Raw genomic sequence first — 17809 nt, 5'->3', positions numbered from 1 at the left:
TGTCAGGAAAATCGTCCCCACTAGGTATTACAAACAAGCGCGCGCACACACACACACATCTATCTAATCACATACCTCGAAAGCACAAAAGTCTCTCCCCCAGCCCTGCCCTTTGAAGGCGTGCCTTCTCAGTCCTTGTGGGAGTCACTGAACTGTTTTTGTGGGCAAGGGCACAAAATGTGTGTCTGTATATAATAGTGGCTGTGTGAGTCTGTGGACTGGCAGAACTGGTGGTTGGCTGGTTGCTGGCACGTCTTGGTTGCCTTGACCAGCCCACAGCACCACCTGACTGCCTAGTGTAAGGTGCCAAGAGCCTTGAAACTTCAGCTGTTGAAAAGGAAAAAACACAGTAACTAAATGCCAGCAACACAACACCTCATGTTGTATTTTAATCCATTAATCCATCTTTTACTATAGGAATATTAAGTAATACATATCATAACTTGTCAGCAAAATTAACTTACCATCAACTGGATGTCGGCCCAAAGAAGTGCGACTGGCTATTTCTGGCCTTGATTCTTGTTCTGCTGTTCATTTCTACAAAATTAGATTAGGATATAAAGCTTTGGAAATGGAGTCACCATAGTATAGCAGTTGTGCAGTGCAGCACTCTTTTGCTTTGTGTGACTCTGTACATTAACCTGCAAACCCAAACATTATCAACAATCAATTGAAAGGGTAGAACTTCTATCTTTATTCAACATCTGGAGAATATACATATCTAAAAATATGCATTAGAGGTGCACCGATTTATTGGCCAGCTGATTTGTCACAACTGATTTCCTCAATTTTGGAAGATCTGTGATCTGCCGATACTTGCACCTGAGGCTGATCTTGTATACCTCAGCAAAGGTCTAAAAATCAACTGCTGTTCTCTTCTACTCTCCTGTTATGGAGGTTGGACTGTCAGCCCCTCCCAATAAGCCATGTCTGCATGTTTGTAGTTAATAATAGCCACCACACTCGTAGCCTACTCAGTAACTTGTGCAGACTTTTCAGGAAAAAAAAATTGCCAGTCAGGGTGCCAGTCTTCTGGGAGAGGGGTAAGCCCTCTGGGTCCTGAATGCAGGCGATGTGTCGCCTGCATTCAGGTCCAGCCAGACCTGCTGGATTTGCTCGTGGTCCAGCAGCGGCACTCCCAGAGTGTCCTTCCCACTCTCACCGTCCATCTCGTTGATGAGCGCCTTGATCCTCCTGGCCGTCTCCTCCACGCCTCTGGTCCTTTTCCTCCAGAGTAGTGTAGGATTAGTATTTTACAAACTATTACTTAGAAAGGAATTTTTGTTTCTGAGATATAATAGTTGGCTGCGACCTGCGCCTGGCCCTGAGCATGCGGGCTGCAGCAGTCCCGGTACACATACATCACGGAGGGTGGCGCCACTCCCGCCTCCCGGTGGCGCCTCACCAGGCCTGCTGCCATGGGCCAAAGGCCGTGCCCCTCTGCAGCTGTAAGGACGGACACCAAGACCTGGCTGTGCTCATTCAATCAATCAAATTTTATTTGTATAGCACATTTTAGCAGCAAGGCATTTCATTGCTGACGTTGGTGCACCAGCACCAGCCAGCTTCTTGGTGACCTGAATAAAGAAAACACAAAAATTGAAGCAAAACTGTAAATTCAAACTACATTCAAACTTTTTTTGTACATTTTTGGTGGAATCCATTTTGAGGACATTGCCTAAGACTGACGTGATTTTGGCTTTGACCTCAGACAACCTCAAAAGCACGTCCCTGGCGTACACGGACAGCAGCCACTTGAGTTTGGGAAGAGGCAGGAGAGACGGGGGGCTGGAGAACAGCGGTGGCTGGATGACAGAGGAGTCAGCAAAGGGCTCACAGGCTGTGAGGTACTGCAAAGCGTGGTCAGTCCATGCTGCACAGTGCCCCTCCATCAGCTTGTTGTACAGCTGTGTGACGCTGTTCCCCTGGCTCCTCTCCCGCATCAGCACCATGACATGGAAGTTACTGGAGTATCTGCAGGAGGCCACATGCTTCTGGTCAGTCTCACGTGTCCTTATTCCAATAAAACAATAAAAATCCCCGTGAAACATTAAATACAGATACTCTGTGGCCATTTCATACCACCCGTCTACATTCAAGACCCTGCGGACGGTCTGGTACAAGCCGGTAGCTGTCAGCTTGTGGCTGCCGCAGGTGGGCTGGACACAGACAAGTGGAATGGCCCACATCTTTAGGGGCATCCAGCGAAACAAAGGGGGGGTGAAGAAAACATCTGGAGAGGCCGGAGGCTGAGTGAACACAGTCGGGGACTGAGGAAGATGCCACCATAACTGAGGATGGGGCCTCAGCTTCGTCTTCCCTGTTTTTGTGTTTGTGCAGAAAACAGCTTTCCTGATCCAGGCCTGCTGGAAGGATGGGAAATGGCCTTCCAGGTGTAACCCAGGGTAAAAAACTGCCCTTAATCCCGCCTTTTCTGCTCCATTGGTTAGAGTGACAGTCAGTCACACAGTGCATTCAGCCAATCAACGCACTTGAGGTAGTTATTTAGGCCTGCTCCAGCTTTCCCAGTCAGGTGTGAAGCGGGGAGCTGGAGACAAAGGAGCTACAAATCTGAACATCCAGTGAGCTTGGAGCCATGAAGCTGTCATGCAGTGAACTATAAATTTAATTGGCGAGGTGACCCTCTTGATTAGGGTTAAAGGATGGCGAGCTTCTGAGAGCTGGCTGGGGCCAGGAGAACCTGAAATTCACTCCATACTGGTCTGGTAGGAGCCTTGTGGTCTGTATCATTTCCCCCTCCATCTCACCATGCAGACACACAATCCACTATTCATCTCTTCATCTGAAACGACTTGCGCTTGGACATTGTCATCTCAAATATCTGGACAATTCAACTATGGACATTTCAAATGTGTGTCGGCACAAATGTATGGAAAATCTACTGCAGCACTGTGTATATTAATTTTGTACACACATTCCCCATCAACTCTTAGAATTAGCACAAGTTTCCATTTCCGGTGATTTCTCAGTGAAAGATTTAGGCTACTTAGATTAGTGAGGAAGAAGTAGAAGCTAGTGTGTGAGATTTGTTATGTTAATGTTATTTTGTATGTTATTTGTTATGTTTAAGATAACAGATTTAAGTCAGTCTAGAGTAGTCATTTTGTGATCAGAAGGTTGTAGGTTCGATTCCAGTTTCCTCCTGCCACATGTCGATGTATAAATGTGTGTGTGTTTGTGAGTGCAAATTGGTGAATGTGAATCTAGTTAAAAGCACTTTCAGTGGTCAATATTATTAGAAAAGCTCAATATAAGTTCGGTCCATTTACATTTTTTTGAAGTAAACTAAATGATTTGAGTAAAACTGACTTAAATCTGTTATCTTAAACATACTTAATAAATTTGTTTAAAAAATTAATAAATTGAGTTGGATGATTATAATTACTAAATTGGGTAAAGTCCTTGTTACCCATAGAAGCAATTCAATTAAGTTGGTTCAACTATTTTGTTTTTAGACAGTATTTTACGAACTATTCCTTACAAAGGAATTTCTGTTTCTGAAAAATTGTAATTGGCTGCAATTTCATAAACCTTTGTTGTTATCGCTGCTTGTAAAAAACCTAGTAGGGTATATTTAACAGCAAATATTAATCCATCCACACACGTACCCCACCAACTCTTAGAATTAGTAGAAGTTTCCATTTCCGGTGATTTTTCAGCGAAAGATTTAGGCTGCTTAGATTCATGCGTCAAAGTTTTAGCTGAAGTCGTATTTCTAGTAGAAGTCCTTACATGCCTACGTTTGCTTTTTTAAGTTTGTGTTTGAGATGATGTTTTAGATGGAGTCTGAAGCTGCTTTAGTTTATAAGTGTCACATTCAGTCCGAGCCGATTTTTCCATTGATTCCAATGAAATGCTCAGTCTGTGTAGATTTGTTGGTAAAACATTTTGGCCGCTTACAACCACTGCTCAAATTTTCTGTTTGAGTTGATTTTTCAGCTATAAAGGTTGCTGTTGGGTTTCAACTGCAAAGTTTGGTGTTTTCAGCAGCTCTGTATGTTCACCCACAGCATCAAATTTCTCTTTTCTGTTTTTTTTTTTCAACTTTTTCCAGCAGTATTTGTACCTCTAGTTTTGTCTCAATCTGTATTTTCAACAGTAAAAAAATGCTAGGTTATTTTCATAACCCAATTTCTGGGTTGAAGCTGTTGGGTCATAGGTTGGGTTAGTTTGACCAAATATTGGGTCAAAATTCATAACGCAAGAGTTGGGTCAGAAAATTACCGGAAGTCTACAATTTGAACACTCCTGTTGGGTCCAGGGGTTGGGTAGATTTACCCAAACGGTTGGGTTAAAGACGAGACTTGGAAGAAGCCACACCCCTCTTCACAAGCCTCCATTTTCAACAAGACTGAACGTTGCTTATCAGACTTCTCCTCTACTTTGAAATAAGACATGGTAAGTAAAAAGAAGATAAAGTTTCGACATGAATAGGATTTTATAAATAAATCGAATTTTTTTCAAACATGTTTGATATTTATTTTTATGGTTATTTAAAATGTTATTACGGTAGCTAGCTCTGACAAAGCTTCAGTGTTGAAAAAAAGATGAAGGGGAAGGGCACAATTTGTCAAGTAAATTAAATTCAGTTGTTTAATATAACCTCAATCATATTTGTTCATAACTTAACATGTTCAAATGTTTAAAAATCGATTTAGTTTTAAAAGAAATGACAGTTGACGGTTTGTCCCCTGATTTTCGCTGGGTACAATATGCGCGCGCATCCTCAGCGGGCTGAGGCGACAACACCAGCAGTAATGGCGGCGGGGAGCGAGCAGAGCTATTAATAAAGTGGGTATATTATGCTTTTTGAAAATAAAATAACTTTTGCAAAGTCATTATAAATTAGTTGTGCCATTTATAATAACTATGTGCTCGGCTTATTAACATATAGCTTAATTACAAACATGCTCGGATGTGTTCGGACTTATCGCTCCCCTCCAGCCGCCGGCTTGTCTCACCCGCTCCGTCAGTTGACCGGGCGGAGCGGCTCGTTAAGCCGAGAGAGAACGACAGTCTCACGGCACATTGCTTTCAAACTCCCGCTGGGTTTCGGAAAGGAGTTAAAAGCAAAAATAAGACTATCTAATGTTAATGTTTGTTAATTTTATTATTATTGCTACTATTAATTACAAATACATTTATTTAAAGTTAGTGCTAAAAGTTATTCACCACTAAGTTCGTGTTTAAGTTAAGTTTTACTTCTAAATTAAATTATATGTGTCATAAGTGTTATATTTATTTTTAGGAACATAAAAATTACTCTAAACATTTGAAATTGCTGGCTAATTACAAGTTATTTGCAGTGGAGACAGCTATGAGATTGAATTCAGTCATTCTTAAAGTTTGATTTGTGATTTTGTCTATTCTGATATATTTTGTAATTTTACATCCAGGATCTTCAGGAGAATTAAGCGAAACCCAAACTCCTTGTTCTCAACAAAGACCTTCTGTATGGCCAAGAACATGCTCAGAAGAAATGTTCTCTAAAATGTTTGGCTTTCTAGTTACTGAAACATTTTAACACTAACTTATGTTTGATACAAAAGATGATGTAGTCCTGCAGCTGCTGCCAGTACTCCTCCCTGCTCCACCTTACACATTTAGGAGAAGAGTTTCAGATCCGTTCTATTTCACTCCGGTGTTCCTTTTCTCTGTCTTCTGCCTCAAGTTCCAGATTATGCATTGCTTCTCTCAGCTTTTCCATCTCCTACTCATATTTTGAACACCTTCTTTTAAGAAGTAGTAACTCATCACAGAGCTGCTCGTTGAGCCCTTGATATTCTTCCATTTTCAAAACTATCTATTTTTCGCAAGACTTAAAAAATGTGTCTTCATTTGCCATGTACTTTCAAATGAATCCAGTGTGTTTAATAAACTAGTCAGCTCTACGTCACCGACATTTAATGCATCATAATCACAACCACAGAGATGGCAGAGTGACTTTACAGATATTACCTGGCCAGTAATGTCTATTGTTCAACATGACATGAAGGGGGGATAGATGCCATGTTAAGAACTGTTTCATACAGGAAAGTGTACCAAGAGACTGTCTTCCAAACCTGTCTCCATACCGGCTGAAGACTCAGTTCTCCAGAAATGCCATTATGTCGGGACGACATTTATTTTGAGGAGGAGAGTGTGGGGGATCAGTTGCTGAGGACTTTGGATCAAAGAACCCCCCCCTTCCATTAAAATATGAGTCTATTCTCTGTTCCTATGAATGTTTTGTTTTATTAAAAAGCACTGTTTCATTCTCCATGTTTAGCGGAATATTCACGTGTATGTTGGTAGCTATTCGGACTGAGAGTGACACAAGTTTGGACAGTGATCAGTTTCGAACAGGCGCTTAGGGCAGCCTCGGGTCGGAAGGGTCCTAAGTTTCAAAGAAGAAGACAAGATGGCGAATAGTGTAACGCACGGATCGATGAATGTGTTTTGAATGTTCAGAAAAAGGGAAGTAAAGGAAATTTACAACCACCGCATTTCTCGACACCACTTTTGTTCAAGTGTGCAACATTTTGTCTCCCTATTTGAATCTCTGAGAGACTCTGTGACTTCAGACATTTTACCTAACATGCAATTTTTTTGTTTTATTTGAGCATTAAGTTTTCTGTTTTCCTCCTCCAAGTACAAAATCTTTTTCTCAGAACTCTCTTGTGCGTTTCTTGAAATCGTACATTCATCTATCAATGCTGTTGCCTTGGACTTCAGCCTAGTGACTTCGGCTTTCAGTACACGATTTTCTTCTGTCAGAGAGCATTGGATCTTTCTTCTTTCTTCTTCGGATTCCATAATATGATCATTCAGTGTTGTTAGTATTGATATTTTGTGTTTCGATTTAGCAGTTTCATCTGAAAGCTATTTTATTTCACTCTGGAGTTCCTTTTCTCTGTCTTCTGCCTCAACTTGCAGATTATGCAAAGCTTCTCTCAGCTTTTCGATCTCCTCCTCATATCTTGAGCATCTTCTAAGAAGCAGTAACTCATCCATTTTACCCACCTACTTAATAAAAATCTTTCTTTCTTTGCTCTGTCCTGGCAAATGAATCCAGTGTGTTTTGTAAACTAGTCACATTCTACATGACCGACATTTAATGCATCATAATCACAACCGGTTCTGACGATCTGTGCTGCCACGCCAGTTTTTCCAAGCTTTGTGCGTCAAGATAGCTGTCTGTTGTGTTCAAAGCGTGTGTTCTATTATCGGGTTGAGCATGTGCAGTGCCACGATGTAGGATTGATAGAAGAACCAGCACCAGAGAGGAAGAGAGTCAAGACACCCTGTAGCGTCCCAGTTGAAACGATGGTCTCTCAAACTGATGGGTAGCGTTTCTTTATTCAACGGCCTTTGTACATGAACACACCGTAAGAGCTATAAAACATACAAATAAAATACCATTAGTAACTCTTAGTGGTTCTAACCTTTTACACCTTAACCTATAAACCTTACTTTTTGTAATATCATTAAATTTACCTTGCATGTATTTAATTATAACATGAACTAAAACGTATTCCAACTGTTTCAACTGTTTGACAGTTAATCAAATAATAACACTATTTCATGTTGAAACATAAACATTACGCTCAATAAATACAATACTCTCGTCAAAACACTCACATTGTTCCCTCATCAACCAAGCGCTAACTAATTAATTGTTTAGACCTTAGTTGGACTTTTCCTTAGTTATTTCCCTTTAACTGTGACTCGTACGCTCTCTTACTCTCTGCACTATGTCCAAAACAGTTCATTGTCAGTTATTGTCAGAAGTTTGTGTAGGTCACTTAGCAACCTTGTCCCTTTAAAAACCCTTTCAAATTAAAAGCATTGGTCGAAAGGTAATAAATAACTCTTGGTTAAATGAGAGGAAACCACAACATAAAATAAAATACCTATTCCAGGTCTCACTGGTTCCCCAGTACAACATGGAAGTTTCTCTCCAAGGACTCCTAAACGATTGAGTAATCTGAACTACTGTTTGCACAAACAGCCAAAGTCATCCTCCCTCAAGAAGGAGGAGGGACCCTGCTGTGTTGTTCACCGTTTGAACTCCAAAGTACATTTACCAAGATGGGGAAGCAACAAGTATGCCCACTCCTGCACTGTGCCTCTCAGCAATGGCAACTCCAGCGTGAAGGAGTGTCCAATCCCTATCCAAGCGAGTGTTTCCAGAGCCAGAGCAGTGCGTCGAGGTGAGTCCAACTACTTCTAGCTAAAACCTTTCAATCTCACACACCAGCTTCGACTTCTTCCCCACTAGAGCGCTGACATGCCACATTCAGAGATTTTTATATTATATTCATATTATATGAGGGTACATTAGTATTTTACAAACTATTCCTTACAAAGGAATTTCTGTTTCCGAAAAATAGTAGTTGGCTGCAATTTCATAAACCTTCGTTGTTACTGCTGCTTGAAAAATACCTAGCAGGGTGTATTTAACACCAAATATTAATCCATCCACACACGTACCCCAACCAACTCTTAGAATTAGTAGAAGTTTCCATTTCCGGTGATTTCTCAGCGAAAGATTTAGGCTGCTTAGATTCATGCGTCAAAAGTTTTAGCTGAAGTCGTATTTCTAGTAGAAGTCCTTACATGCCTACGTTTGCTTTTTAAAGTTTGTGTTTAAGATGATGTTTTACATGGAGTCTGAAGCTGCTTTAGTTTATAAGTCGCACATTTGGTCCGAGTCGATTTTTCCATCGATTTCGAAATGAAATGCTCAATCTGTGTAGATTTGATGGCAAAACATTTTGGCTGCTTACAACCATTGCTCAGATTTTCCATTTGAGTTGATTTTTCAGCTGTAAAGATTGCTGTTGGGTTTCAACTGCAAAGTTTGGTGTTATCAGCAGCTCTGTATGTTCACCCACAGCATCAAATTTCTCTTTGATGGTTTTTCCAACTTTTTCCGGAAGTATTTGTGCCTCTAGTCTTGTCTCAATCTGTATTTTCAATTCCCTAATTGAATCTCTGACTCTGTCAATTCATACATTTGACCTATCGTGCGCTGTTTTTGTTTTATTTGAGCATTAAGTTTTCTATTTTCCTCCTCCAAGTACAAAATCTTTTTCTCAGAACTCTCTTGTGCATTTCTGCATTTCTTGAAATCGTACATTCATCTATCAATGCTGTTGCCTTGGGCTTCAGCCTAGTGACTTCGGCTTTCAGTACACAATTTTCTTCTGTCAGAGAGCATTGGATCTTTCTTCTTTCTTCTTCGGATTCAATAATATGATCATTCAGTGTTGTTAGTATTGATATTTTGTGTTTCGATTTAGCAGTTTCATCTGAAAGCTATTTTATTTCACTCCGGAGTTCCTTTTCTCTGTCTTCTGCCTCAACTTGCAGATTATGCAAAGCTTCTCTCAGCTTTTCGATCTCCTCCTCATATCTTGAGCATCTTCTAAGAAGCAGTAACTCATCCATTTTACCCACCTACTTAATAAAAATCTTTCTTTCTTTGCTCTGTCCTGGCAAATGAATCCAGTGTGTTTTGTAAACTAGTCACATTCTACATGACCGACATTTAATGCATCATAATCACAACCGGTTCTGACGATCTGTGCTGCCACGCCAGTTTTTCCAAGCTTTGTGCGTCAAGATAGCTGTCTGTTGTGTTCAAAGCGTGTGTTCTATTATCGGGCTGAACATGCGTAGTGCCACGATGTAGGCTCGTCCCAAGAACCAGCACCAGAGAGGAAGAGAGTCAAGACACCCTGTAGCGTTTCCCAGTTGAAACGATGGTCTCTCAAACTGATGGGTAGCGTTTCTTTATTCAACGCCCTTTGTACATGAACACACCGTAAGAGCTATAAAACATACAAATAAAATACCATTAGTAACTCTTAGTGGTTCTAACCTTTTACACCTTAACCTATAAACCTTACTTTTTGTAATATCATTAAATTTACCTTGCATGTATTTAATTATAACATGAACTAAAACGTATTCCAACTGTTTCAACTGTTTGACAGTTAATCAAATAATAACACTATTTCATGTTGAAACATAAACATTACGCTCAATAAATACAATACTCTCGTCAAAACACTCACATTGTTCCCTCATCAACCAAGCGCTAACTAATTAATTGTTTAGACCTTAGTTGGACTTTTCCTTAGTTATTTCCCTTTAACTGTGACTCGTACGCTCTCTTACTCTCTGCACTATGTCCAAAACAGTTCATTGTCAGTTATTGTCAGAAGTTTGTGTAGGTCACTTAGCAACCTTGTCCCTTTAAAAACCCTTTCAAATTAAAAGCATTGGTCGAAAGGTAATAAATAACTCTTGGTTAAATGAGAGGAAACCACAACATAAAATAAAATACCTATTCCAGGTCTCACTGGTTCCCCAGTACAACATGGAAGTTTCTCTCCAAGGACTCCTAAACGATTGAGTAATCTGAACTACTGTTTGCACAAACAGCCAAAGTCATCCTCCCTCAAGAAGGAGGAGGGACCCTGCTGTGTTGTTCACCGTTTGAACTCCAAAGTACATTTACCAAGATGGGGAAGCAACAAGTATGCCCACTCCTGCACTGTGCCTCTCAGCAATGGCAACTCCAGTGTGAAGGAGTGTCCAATCCCTATCCAAGCGAGTGTTTCCAGAGCCAGAGCAGTGCGTCGAGGTGAGTCCAACTACTTCTAGCTAAAACCTTTCAATCTCACACACCAGCTTCGACTTCTTCCCCACTAGAGCGCTGACATGCCACATTCAGAGATTTTTATATTATATTCATATTATATGAGGGTACATTAGTATTTTACAAACTATTCCTTACAAAGGAATTTCTGTTTCCGAAAAATAGTAGTTGGCTGCAATTTCATAAACCTTCGTTGTTACTGCTGCTTGAAAAATACCTAGCAGGGTGTATTTAACACCAAATATTAATCCATCCACACACGTACCCCAACCAACTCTTAGAATTAGTAGAAGTTTCCATTTCCGGTGATTTCTCAGCGAAAGATTTAGGCTGCTTAGATTCATGCGTCAAAAGTTTTAGCTGAAGTCGTATTTCTAGTAGAAGTCCTTACATGCCTACGTTTGCTTTTTAAAGTTTGTGTTTAAGATGATGTTTTACATGGAGTCTGAAGCTGCTTTAGTTTATAAGTCGCACATTTGGTCCGAGTCGATTTTTCCATCGATTTCGAAATGAAATGCTCAATCTGTGTAGATTTGATGGCAAAACATTTTGGCTGCTTACAACCATTGCTCAGATTTTCCATTTGAGTTGATTTTTCAGCTGTAAAGATTGCTGTTGGGTTTCAACTGCAAAGTTTGGTGTTATCAGCAGCTCTGTATGTTCACCCACAGCATCAAATTTCTCTTTGATGGTTTTTCCAACTTTTTCCGGAAGTATTTGTGCCTCTAGTCTTGTCTCAATCTGTATTTTCAATTCCCTAATTGAATCTCTGACTCTGTCAATTCATACATTTGACCTATCGTGCGCTGTTTTTGTTTTATTTGAGCATTAAGTTTTCTATTTTCCTCCTCCAAGTACAAAATCTTTTTCTCAGAACTCTCTTGTGCATTTCTGCATTTCTTGAAATCGTACATTCATCTATCAATGCTGTTGCCTTGGGCTTCAGCCTAGTGACTTCGGCTTTCAGTACACAATTTTCTTCTGTCAGAGAGCATTGGATCTTTCTTCTTTCTTCTTCGGATTCAATAATATGATCATTCAGTGTTGTTAGTATTGATATTTTGTGTTTCGATTTAGCAGTTTCATCTGAAAGCTATTTTATTTCACTCCGGAGTTCCTTTTCTCTGTCTTCTGCCTCAACTTGCAGATTATGCAAAGCTTCTCTCAGCTTTTCGATCTCCTCCTCATATCTTGAGCATCTTCTAAGAAGCAGTAACTCATCCATTTTACCCACCTACTTAATAAAAATCTTTCTTTCTTTGCTCTGTCCTGGCAAATGAATCCAGTGTGTTTTGTAAACTAGTCACATTCTACATGACCGACATTTAATGCATCATAATCACAACCGGTTCTGACGATCTGTGCTGCCACGCCAGTTTTTCCAAGCTTTGTGCGTCAAGATAGCTGTCTGTTGTGTTCAAAGCGTGTGTTCTATTATCGGGCTGAGCATGCGTAGTGCCACGATGTAGGCTCGTCCCAAGAACCAGCACCAGAGAGGAAGAGAGTCAAGACACCCTGTAGCGTTTCCCAGTTGAAACGATGGTCTCTCAAACTGATGGGTAGCGTTTCTTTATTCAACGGCCTTTGTACATGAACACACCGTAAGAGCTATAAAACATACAAATAAAATACCATTAGTAACTCTTAGTGGTTCTAACCTTTTACACCTTAACCTATAAACCTTACTTTTTGTAATATCATTAAATTTACCTTGCATGTATTTAATTATAACATGAACTAAAACGTATTCCAACTGTTTCAACTGTTTGACAGTTAATCAAATAATAACACTATTTCATGTTGAAACATAAACATTACGCTCAATAAATACAATACTCTCGTCAAAACACTCACATTGTTCCCTCATCAACCAAGCGCTAACTAATTAATTGTTTAGACCTTAGTTGGACTTTTCCTTAGTTATTTCCCTTTAACTGTGACTCGTACGCTCTCTTACTCTCTGCACTATGTCCAAAACAGTTCATTGTCAGTTATTGTCAGAAGTTTGTGTAGGTCACTTAGCAACCTTGTCCCTTTAAAAACCCTTTCAAATTAAAAGCATTGGTCGAAAGGTAATAAATAACTCTTGGTTAAATGAGAGGAAACCACAACATAAAATAAAATACCTATTCCAGGTCTCACTGGTTCCCCAGTACAACATGGAAGTTTCTCTCCAAGGACTCCTAAACGATTGAGTAATCTGAACTACTGTTTGCACAAACAGCCAAAGTCATCCTCCCTCAAGAAGGAGGAGGGACCCTGCTGTGTTGTTCACCGTTTGAACTCCAAAGTACATTTACCAAGATGGGGAAGCAACAAGTATGCCCACTCCTGCACTGTGCCTCTCAGCAATGGCAACTCCAGTGTGAAGGAGTGTCCAATCCCTATCCAAGCGAGTGTTTCCAGAGCCAGAGCAGTGCGTCGAGGTGAGTCCAACTACTTCTAGCTAAAACCTTTCAATCTCACACACCAGCTTCGACTTCTTCCCCACTAGAGCGCTGACATGCCACATTCAGAGATTTTTATATTATATTCATATTATATGAGGGTACATTAGTATTTTACAAACTATTCCTTACAAAGGAATTTCTGTTTCCGAAAAATAGTAGTTGGCTGCAATTTCATAAACCTTCGTTGTTACTGCTGCTTGAAAAATACCTAGCAGGGTGTATTTAACACCAAATATTAATCCATCCACACACGTACCCCAACCAACTCTTAGAATTAGTAGAAGTTTCCATTTCCGGTGATTTCTCAGCGAAAGATTTAGGCTGCTTAGATTCATGCGTCAAAAGTTTTAGCTGAAGTCGTATTTCTAGTAGAAGTCCTTACATGCCTACGTTTGCTTTTTAAAGTTTGTGTTTAAGATGATGTTTTACATGGAGTCTGAAGCTGCTTTAGTTTATAAGTCGCACATTTGGTCCGAGTCGATTTTTCCATCGATTTCGAAATGAAATGCTCAATCTGTGTAGATTTGATGGCAAAACATTTTGGCTGCTTACAACCATTGCTCAGATTTTCCATTTGAGTTGATTTTTCAGCTGTAAAGATTGCTGTTGGGTTTCAACTGCAAAGTTTGGTGTTATCAGCAGCTCTGTATGTTCACCCACAGCATCAAATTTCTCTTTGATGGTTTTTCCAACTTTTTCCGGAAGTATTTGTGCCTCTAGTCTTGTCTCAATCTGTATTTTCAATTCCCTAATTGAATCTCTGACTCTGTCAATTCATACATTTGACCTATCGTGCGCTGTTTTTGTTTTATTTGAGCATTAAGTTTTCTATTTTCCTCCTCCAAGTACAAAATCTTTTTCTCAGAACTCTCTTGTGCATTTCTGCATTTCTTGAAATCGTACATTCATCTATCAATGCTGTTGCCTTGGGCTTCAGCCTAGTGACTTCGGCTTTCAGTACACAATTTTCTTCTGTCAGAGAGCATTGGATCTTTCTTCTTTCTTCTTCGGATTCAATAATATGATCATTCAGTGTTGTTAGTATTGATATTTTGTGTTTCGATTTAGCAGTTTCATCTGAAAGCTATTTTATTTCACTCCGGAGTTCCTTTTCTCTGTCTTCTGCCTCAACTTGCAGATTATGCAAAGCTTCTCTCAGCTTTTCGATCTCCTCCTCATATCTTGAGCATCTTCTAAGAAGCAGTAACTCATCCATTTTACCCACCTACTTAATAAAAATCTTTCTTTCTTTGCTCTGTCCTGGCAAATGAATCCAGTGTGTTTTGTAAACTAGTCACATTCTACATGACCGACATTTAATGCATCATAATCACAACCGGTTCTGACGATCTGTGCTGCCACGCCAGTTTTTCCAAGCTTTGTGCGTCAAGATAGCTGTCTGTTGTGTTCAAAGCGTGTGTTCTATTATCGGGCTGAACATGCGTAGTGCCACGATGTAGGCTCGTCCCAAGAACCAGCACCAGAGAGGAAGAGAGTCAAGACACCCTGTAGCGTTTCCCAGTTGAAACGATGGTCTCTCAAACTGATGGGTAGCGTTTCTTTATTCAACGGCCTTTGTACATGAACACACCGTAAGAGCTATAAAACATACAAATAAAATACCATTAGTAACTCTTAGTGGTTCTAACCTTTTACACCTTAACCTATAAACCTTACTTTTTGTAATATCATTAAATTTACCTTGCATGTATTTAATTATAACATGAACTAAAACGTATTCCAACTGTTTCAACTGTTTGACAGTTAATCAAATAATAACACTATTTCATGTTGAAACATAAACATTACGCTCAATAAATACAATACTCTCGTCAAAACACTCACATTGTTCCCTCATCAACCAAGCGCTAACTAATTAATTGTTTAGACCTTAGTTGGACTTTTCCTTAGTTATTTCCCTTTAACCTTCCTCTGGTGTTAGCTTTCTCCTGCCATCTGTAGTGTTAGCGGGTCATTTTGGACCCGTGTATTAAATCAGCCATAAAATGCCCTAAAAACAATCTTTTATCATCCAATGTTTTTCTTAACTCTTGTTTAGCTGGTTGGGCTCCCTTATCCATGAAAAGATTGGTTTTAATATTTTTTTTGTGGCCCCCTGGGCCTTTGTTTTAACAAAATACCCCTCGTTTTCAATGTCTAAAAAGTGGTCAAATGAACCTTAAGAGAAGAAGGCAACAAAATAATCAGTTGTTCTGTTATCTGAGTGTAACTGAGAGATATTAAAACACATTTCTTAAATGTTCAACAAAAAAAAGATTTTAATTTTAATATTATCAAGTATAGCAACATCTATGGTGTTTCGGGTCATTTTGGACCCGTATACATTTACTTCAAGAAAAGGGCAAAAACAAGTCTTTTTCCCCCCACACAATAGAACTTTAATACAATATTTAACAATATGAAAAACAGAACAGTCATAAATAATAACAAATTACAATAAAACAAAGATTTGCAAGGTCAAATAAACAACCAATTGAGAAAATCACATCAAAAGAAATCAAGTACTTGTTCTATAAATACTCTGTGCAAAGAACATGCCTGTGTGTGTGTGTGTGGGGGTGTGTGTGAGTGTGTGTGTGTGTGTTTAGATGCATGTGTTGCAAAAAGTGACACTTTTAGTGTGTTCTTTACAGATATATTTGTTGCAGGTGAAGCACACTATGTAGGTTTTTCTGTCCATATTGCTAGGGCAGACCTGACACCTCTTTCTTTTTGAGCGAGGTGGTCTCACTGGCATTGTGGCTGTGGATGGAGTGCTTGAGGCAAGGCTGGCTGCTGAGGGGGAAGGTGATGCTGATGCTCTTCTTGTTGCTGTGGATGTGGATGGCGTGTTTGGTGACCACTGCAGCTGTCTGACCAAGTCTGCAGCAGCTGGCTCTCGGGGCACCCGTTCCCGTTGCTCAATGTGCGGCTTGACAAGGGAATTCCCGAGCTCCTCAAGAAACATTCTCCGCTTGGTGTTTTGGGTTGAATTCCACCCTTGGTGAATATGGGTCCACAACACAAATGCATTGTATGCAGACACATTGAGGATGTTGTAAAACACAACCATTGGCCATCTCCTGGTCATTCGCTGGCAAGTGTAGGTGGCAGTCAGCTTGTCCAGATTGTCCACTCCTCCTTTGTTTTTGTTGTAGTCCAGGATGATTATGGGCTTTTTGTCACTTCCTGATGACACGGCAGCATCTTTGTGAAGAGTGGACATCAGTATCACATTCCGTCGTTTTTTTGGACAGTATGAAACAACAGTGGTGGTATCTGTGAAAACAAATTTGGAGGAAAGTGGAGCCCTGTCCTTCACCAGCAACATTTCAGCAGGCAGCTCAGGTTTATTTTTTTTTACTGTGCCCACCATGGTGAGTTTCCTCCTGAGAAGTTCTTGTCCAAGGTCATAGCTGGTAAAAAAATTGTCACAAGTGATGTGACCCTGCAGTCCAGTAGTCAAATCGAGGACTACACGTTTTCCTTGGTTTTTTTCAGGGATGCCGCTTGCAGATTTGCCTATGTAAATCTGTAGGTTCCACGCATAGCTTGTTTTAGCATCACAGGCTGCCCAGATTTTTATGCCATATTTGCCTGGCTTGCTAGGCATGTATTGCCGGAACGGGCTTTTTCCTCGGAAAGGGAGAAAACGTTCATCCACTGTCACCTCTGGCCCTGGGTTGAACATCAGTGGAAGGAGTTGCACCTATCTCTCCCAAACATCCCTGATGGGAGCAAGCTTGTCAGATTTTGCTCTGGTGTCTCGATTGTCAAATCTGAGGACTCTTGAGATCATCTGAAAGGTCCAAAGAGACATGTCTCCCTTTGTTTGTTCTCGCAAAAAGGCAAAGAGAAAAGCCCCTAAATGAACTTCAAGTGGTTGGAGGAAGAGGCTGTTGGTTGATTGTGTGTTTATGATTTAATTTTTGGCATTTTTTTATTGTTTTATAATCGAAAATTTTAACCGGGTCACAAATGACCCGAACACCACAAAAGTCATTTTTTTCACCAGAGCACTTTATAATTTAGTAAAAAAATTATAAAGTGTTTTAAATGGAAGTCCCTGACAAAGTCAAAAAGTTTCAACGCAAAAAACAAATGTATGAAGTACTTTTATGCATGCTAAAACTCAAAACGGGTCCGTAGGGACCCTAACACCATAGGAAGGTTAACTGTGACTCGTACGCTCTCTTACTCTCTGCACTATGTCCAAAACAGTTCATTGTCAGTTATTGTCAGAAGTTTGTGTAGGTCACTTAGCAACCTTGTCCCTTTAAAAACCCTTTCAAATTAAAAGCATTGGTCGAAAGGTAATAAATAACTCTTGGTTAAATGAGAGGAAACCACAACATAAAATAAAATACCTATTCCAGGTCTCACTGGTTCCCCAGTACAACATGGAAGTTTCTCTCCAAGGACTCCTAAACGATTGAGTAATCTGAACTACTGTTTGCACAAACAGCCAAAGTCATCCTCCCTCAAGAAGGAGGAGGGACCCTGCTGTGTTGTTCACCGTTTGAACTCCAAAGTACATTTACCAAGATGGGGAAGCAACAAGTATGCCCACTCCTGCACTGTGCCTCTCAGCAATGGCAACTCCAGCGTGAAGGAGTGTCCAATCCCTATCCAAGCGAGTGTTTCCAGGGCCAGAGCAGTGCGTCGAGGTGAGTCCAACTACTTCTAGCTA

The 17809-nt window shown here is 40.1% G+C and overlaps 1 protein-coding gene across 1 annotated transcript; it reads right to left on the bottom strand.

Moving 5' to 3' along the window:
- Positions 1-1016: 1016 nt before the first annotated feature.
- On the bottom strand, positions 1017-17139 carry LOC148152441 (uncharacterized). Its single transcript, XM_088003586.1, has 6 exons — positions 15872-17139; positions 2065-2159; positions 1690-1974; positions 1543-1577; positions 1362-1446; positions 1017-1227 (listed from the first exon to the last, which is right to left on the bottom strand). The coding sequence occupies exons 1-6, from the start codon at positions 16808-16810 to the stop codon at positions 1017-1019; spliced, it is 1650 nt and encodes a 549-aa protein (XP_087859712.1). The 5' UTR covers positions 16811-17139.
- Positions 17140-17809: the final 670 nt, after the last annotated feature.

This window comes from Poecilia mexicana, unplaced genomic scaffold (assembly GCF_051168715.1).
Source record: "Poecilia mexicana isolate PSO_F unplaced genomic scaffold, ASM5116871v1 ptg000001l_5919364_6026786_+_RagTag, whole genome shotgun sequence".
In the NCBI taxonomy this organism is placed as follows: domain Eukaryota; kingdom Metazoa; phylum Chordata; class Actinopteri; order Cyprinodontiformes; family Poeciliidae; genus Poecilia; species Poecilia mexicana.
Note: the sequence above shows the minus strand (reverse complement) of the source record. Positions and strands in the feature narration are given on the sequence as shown.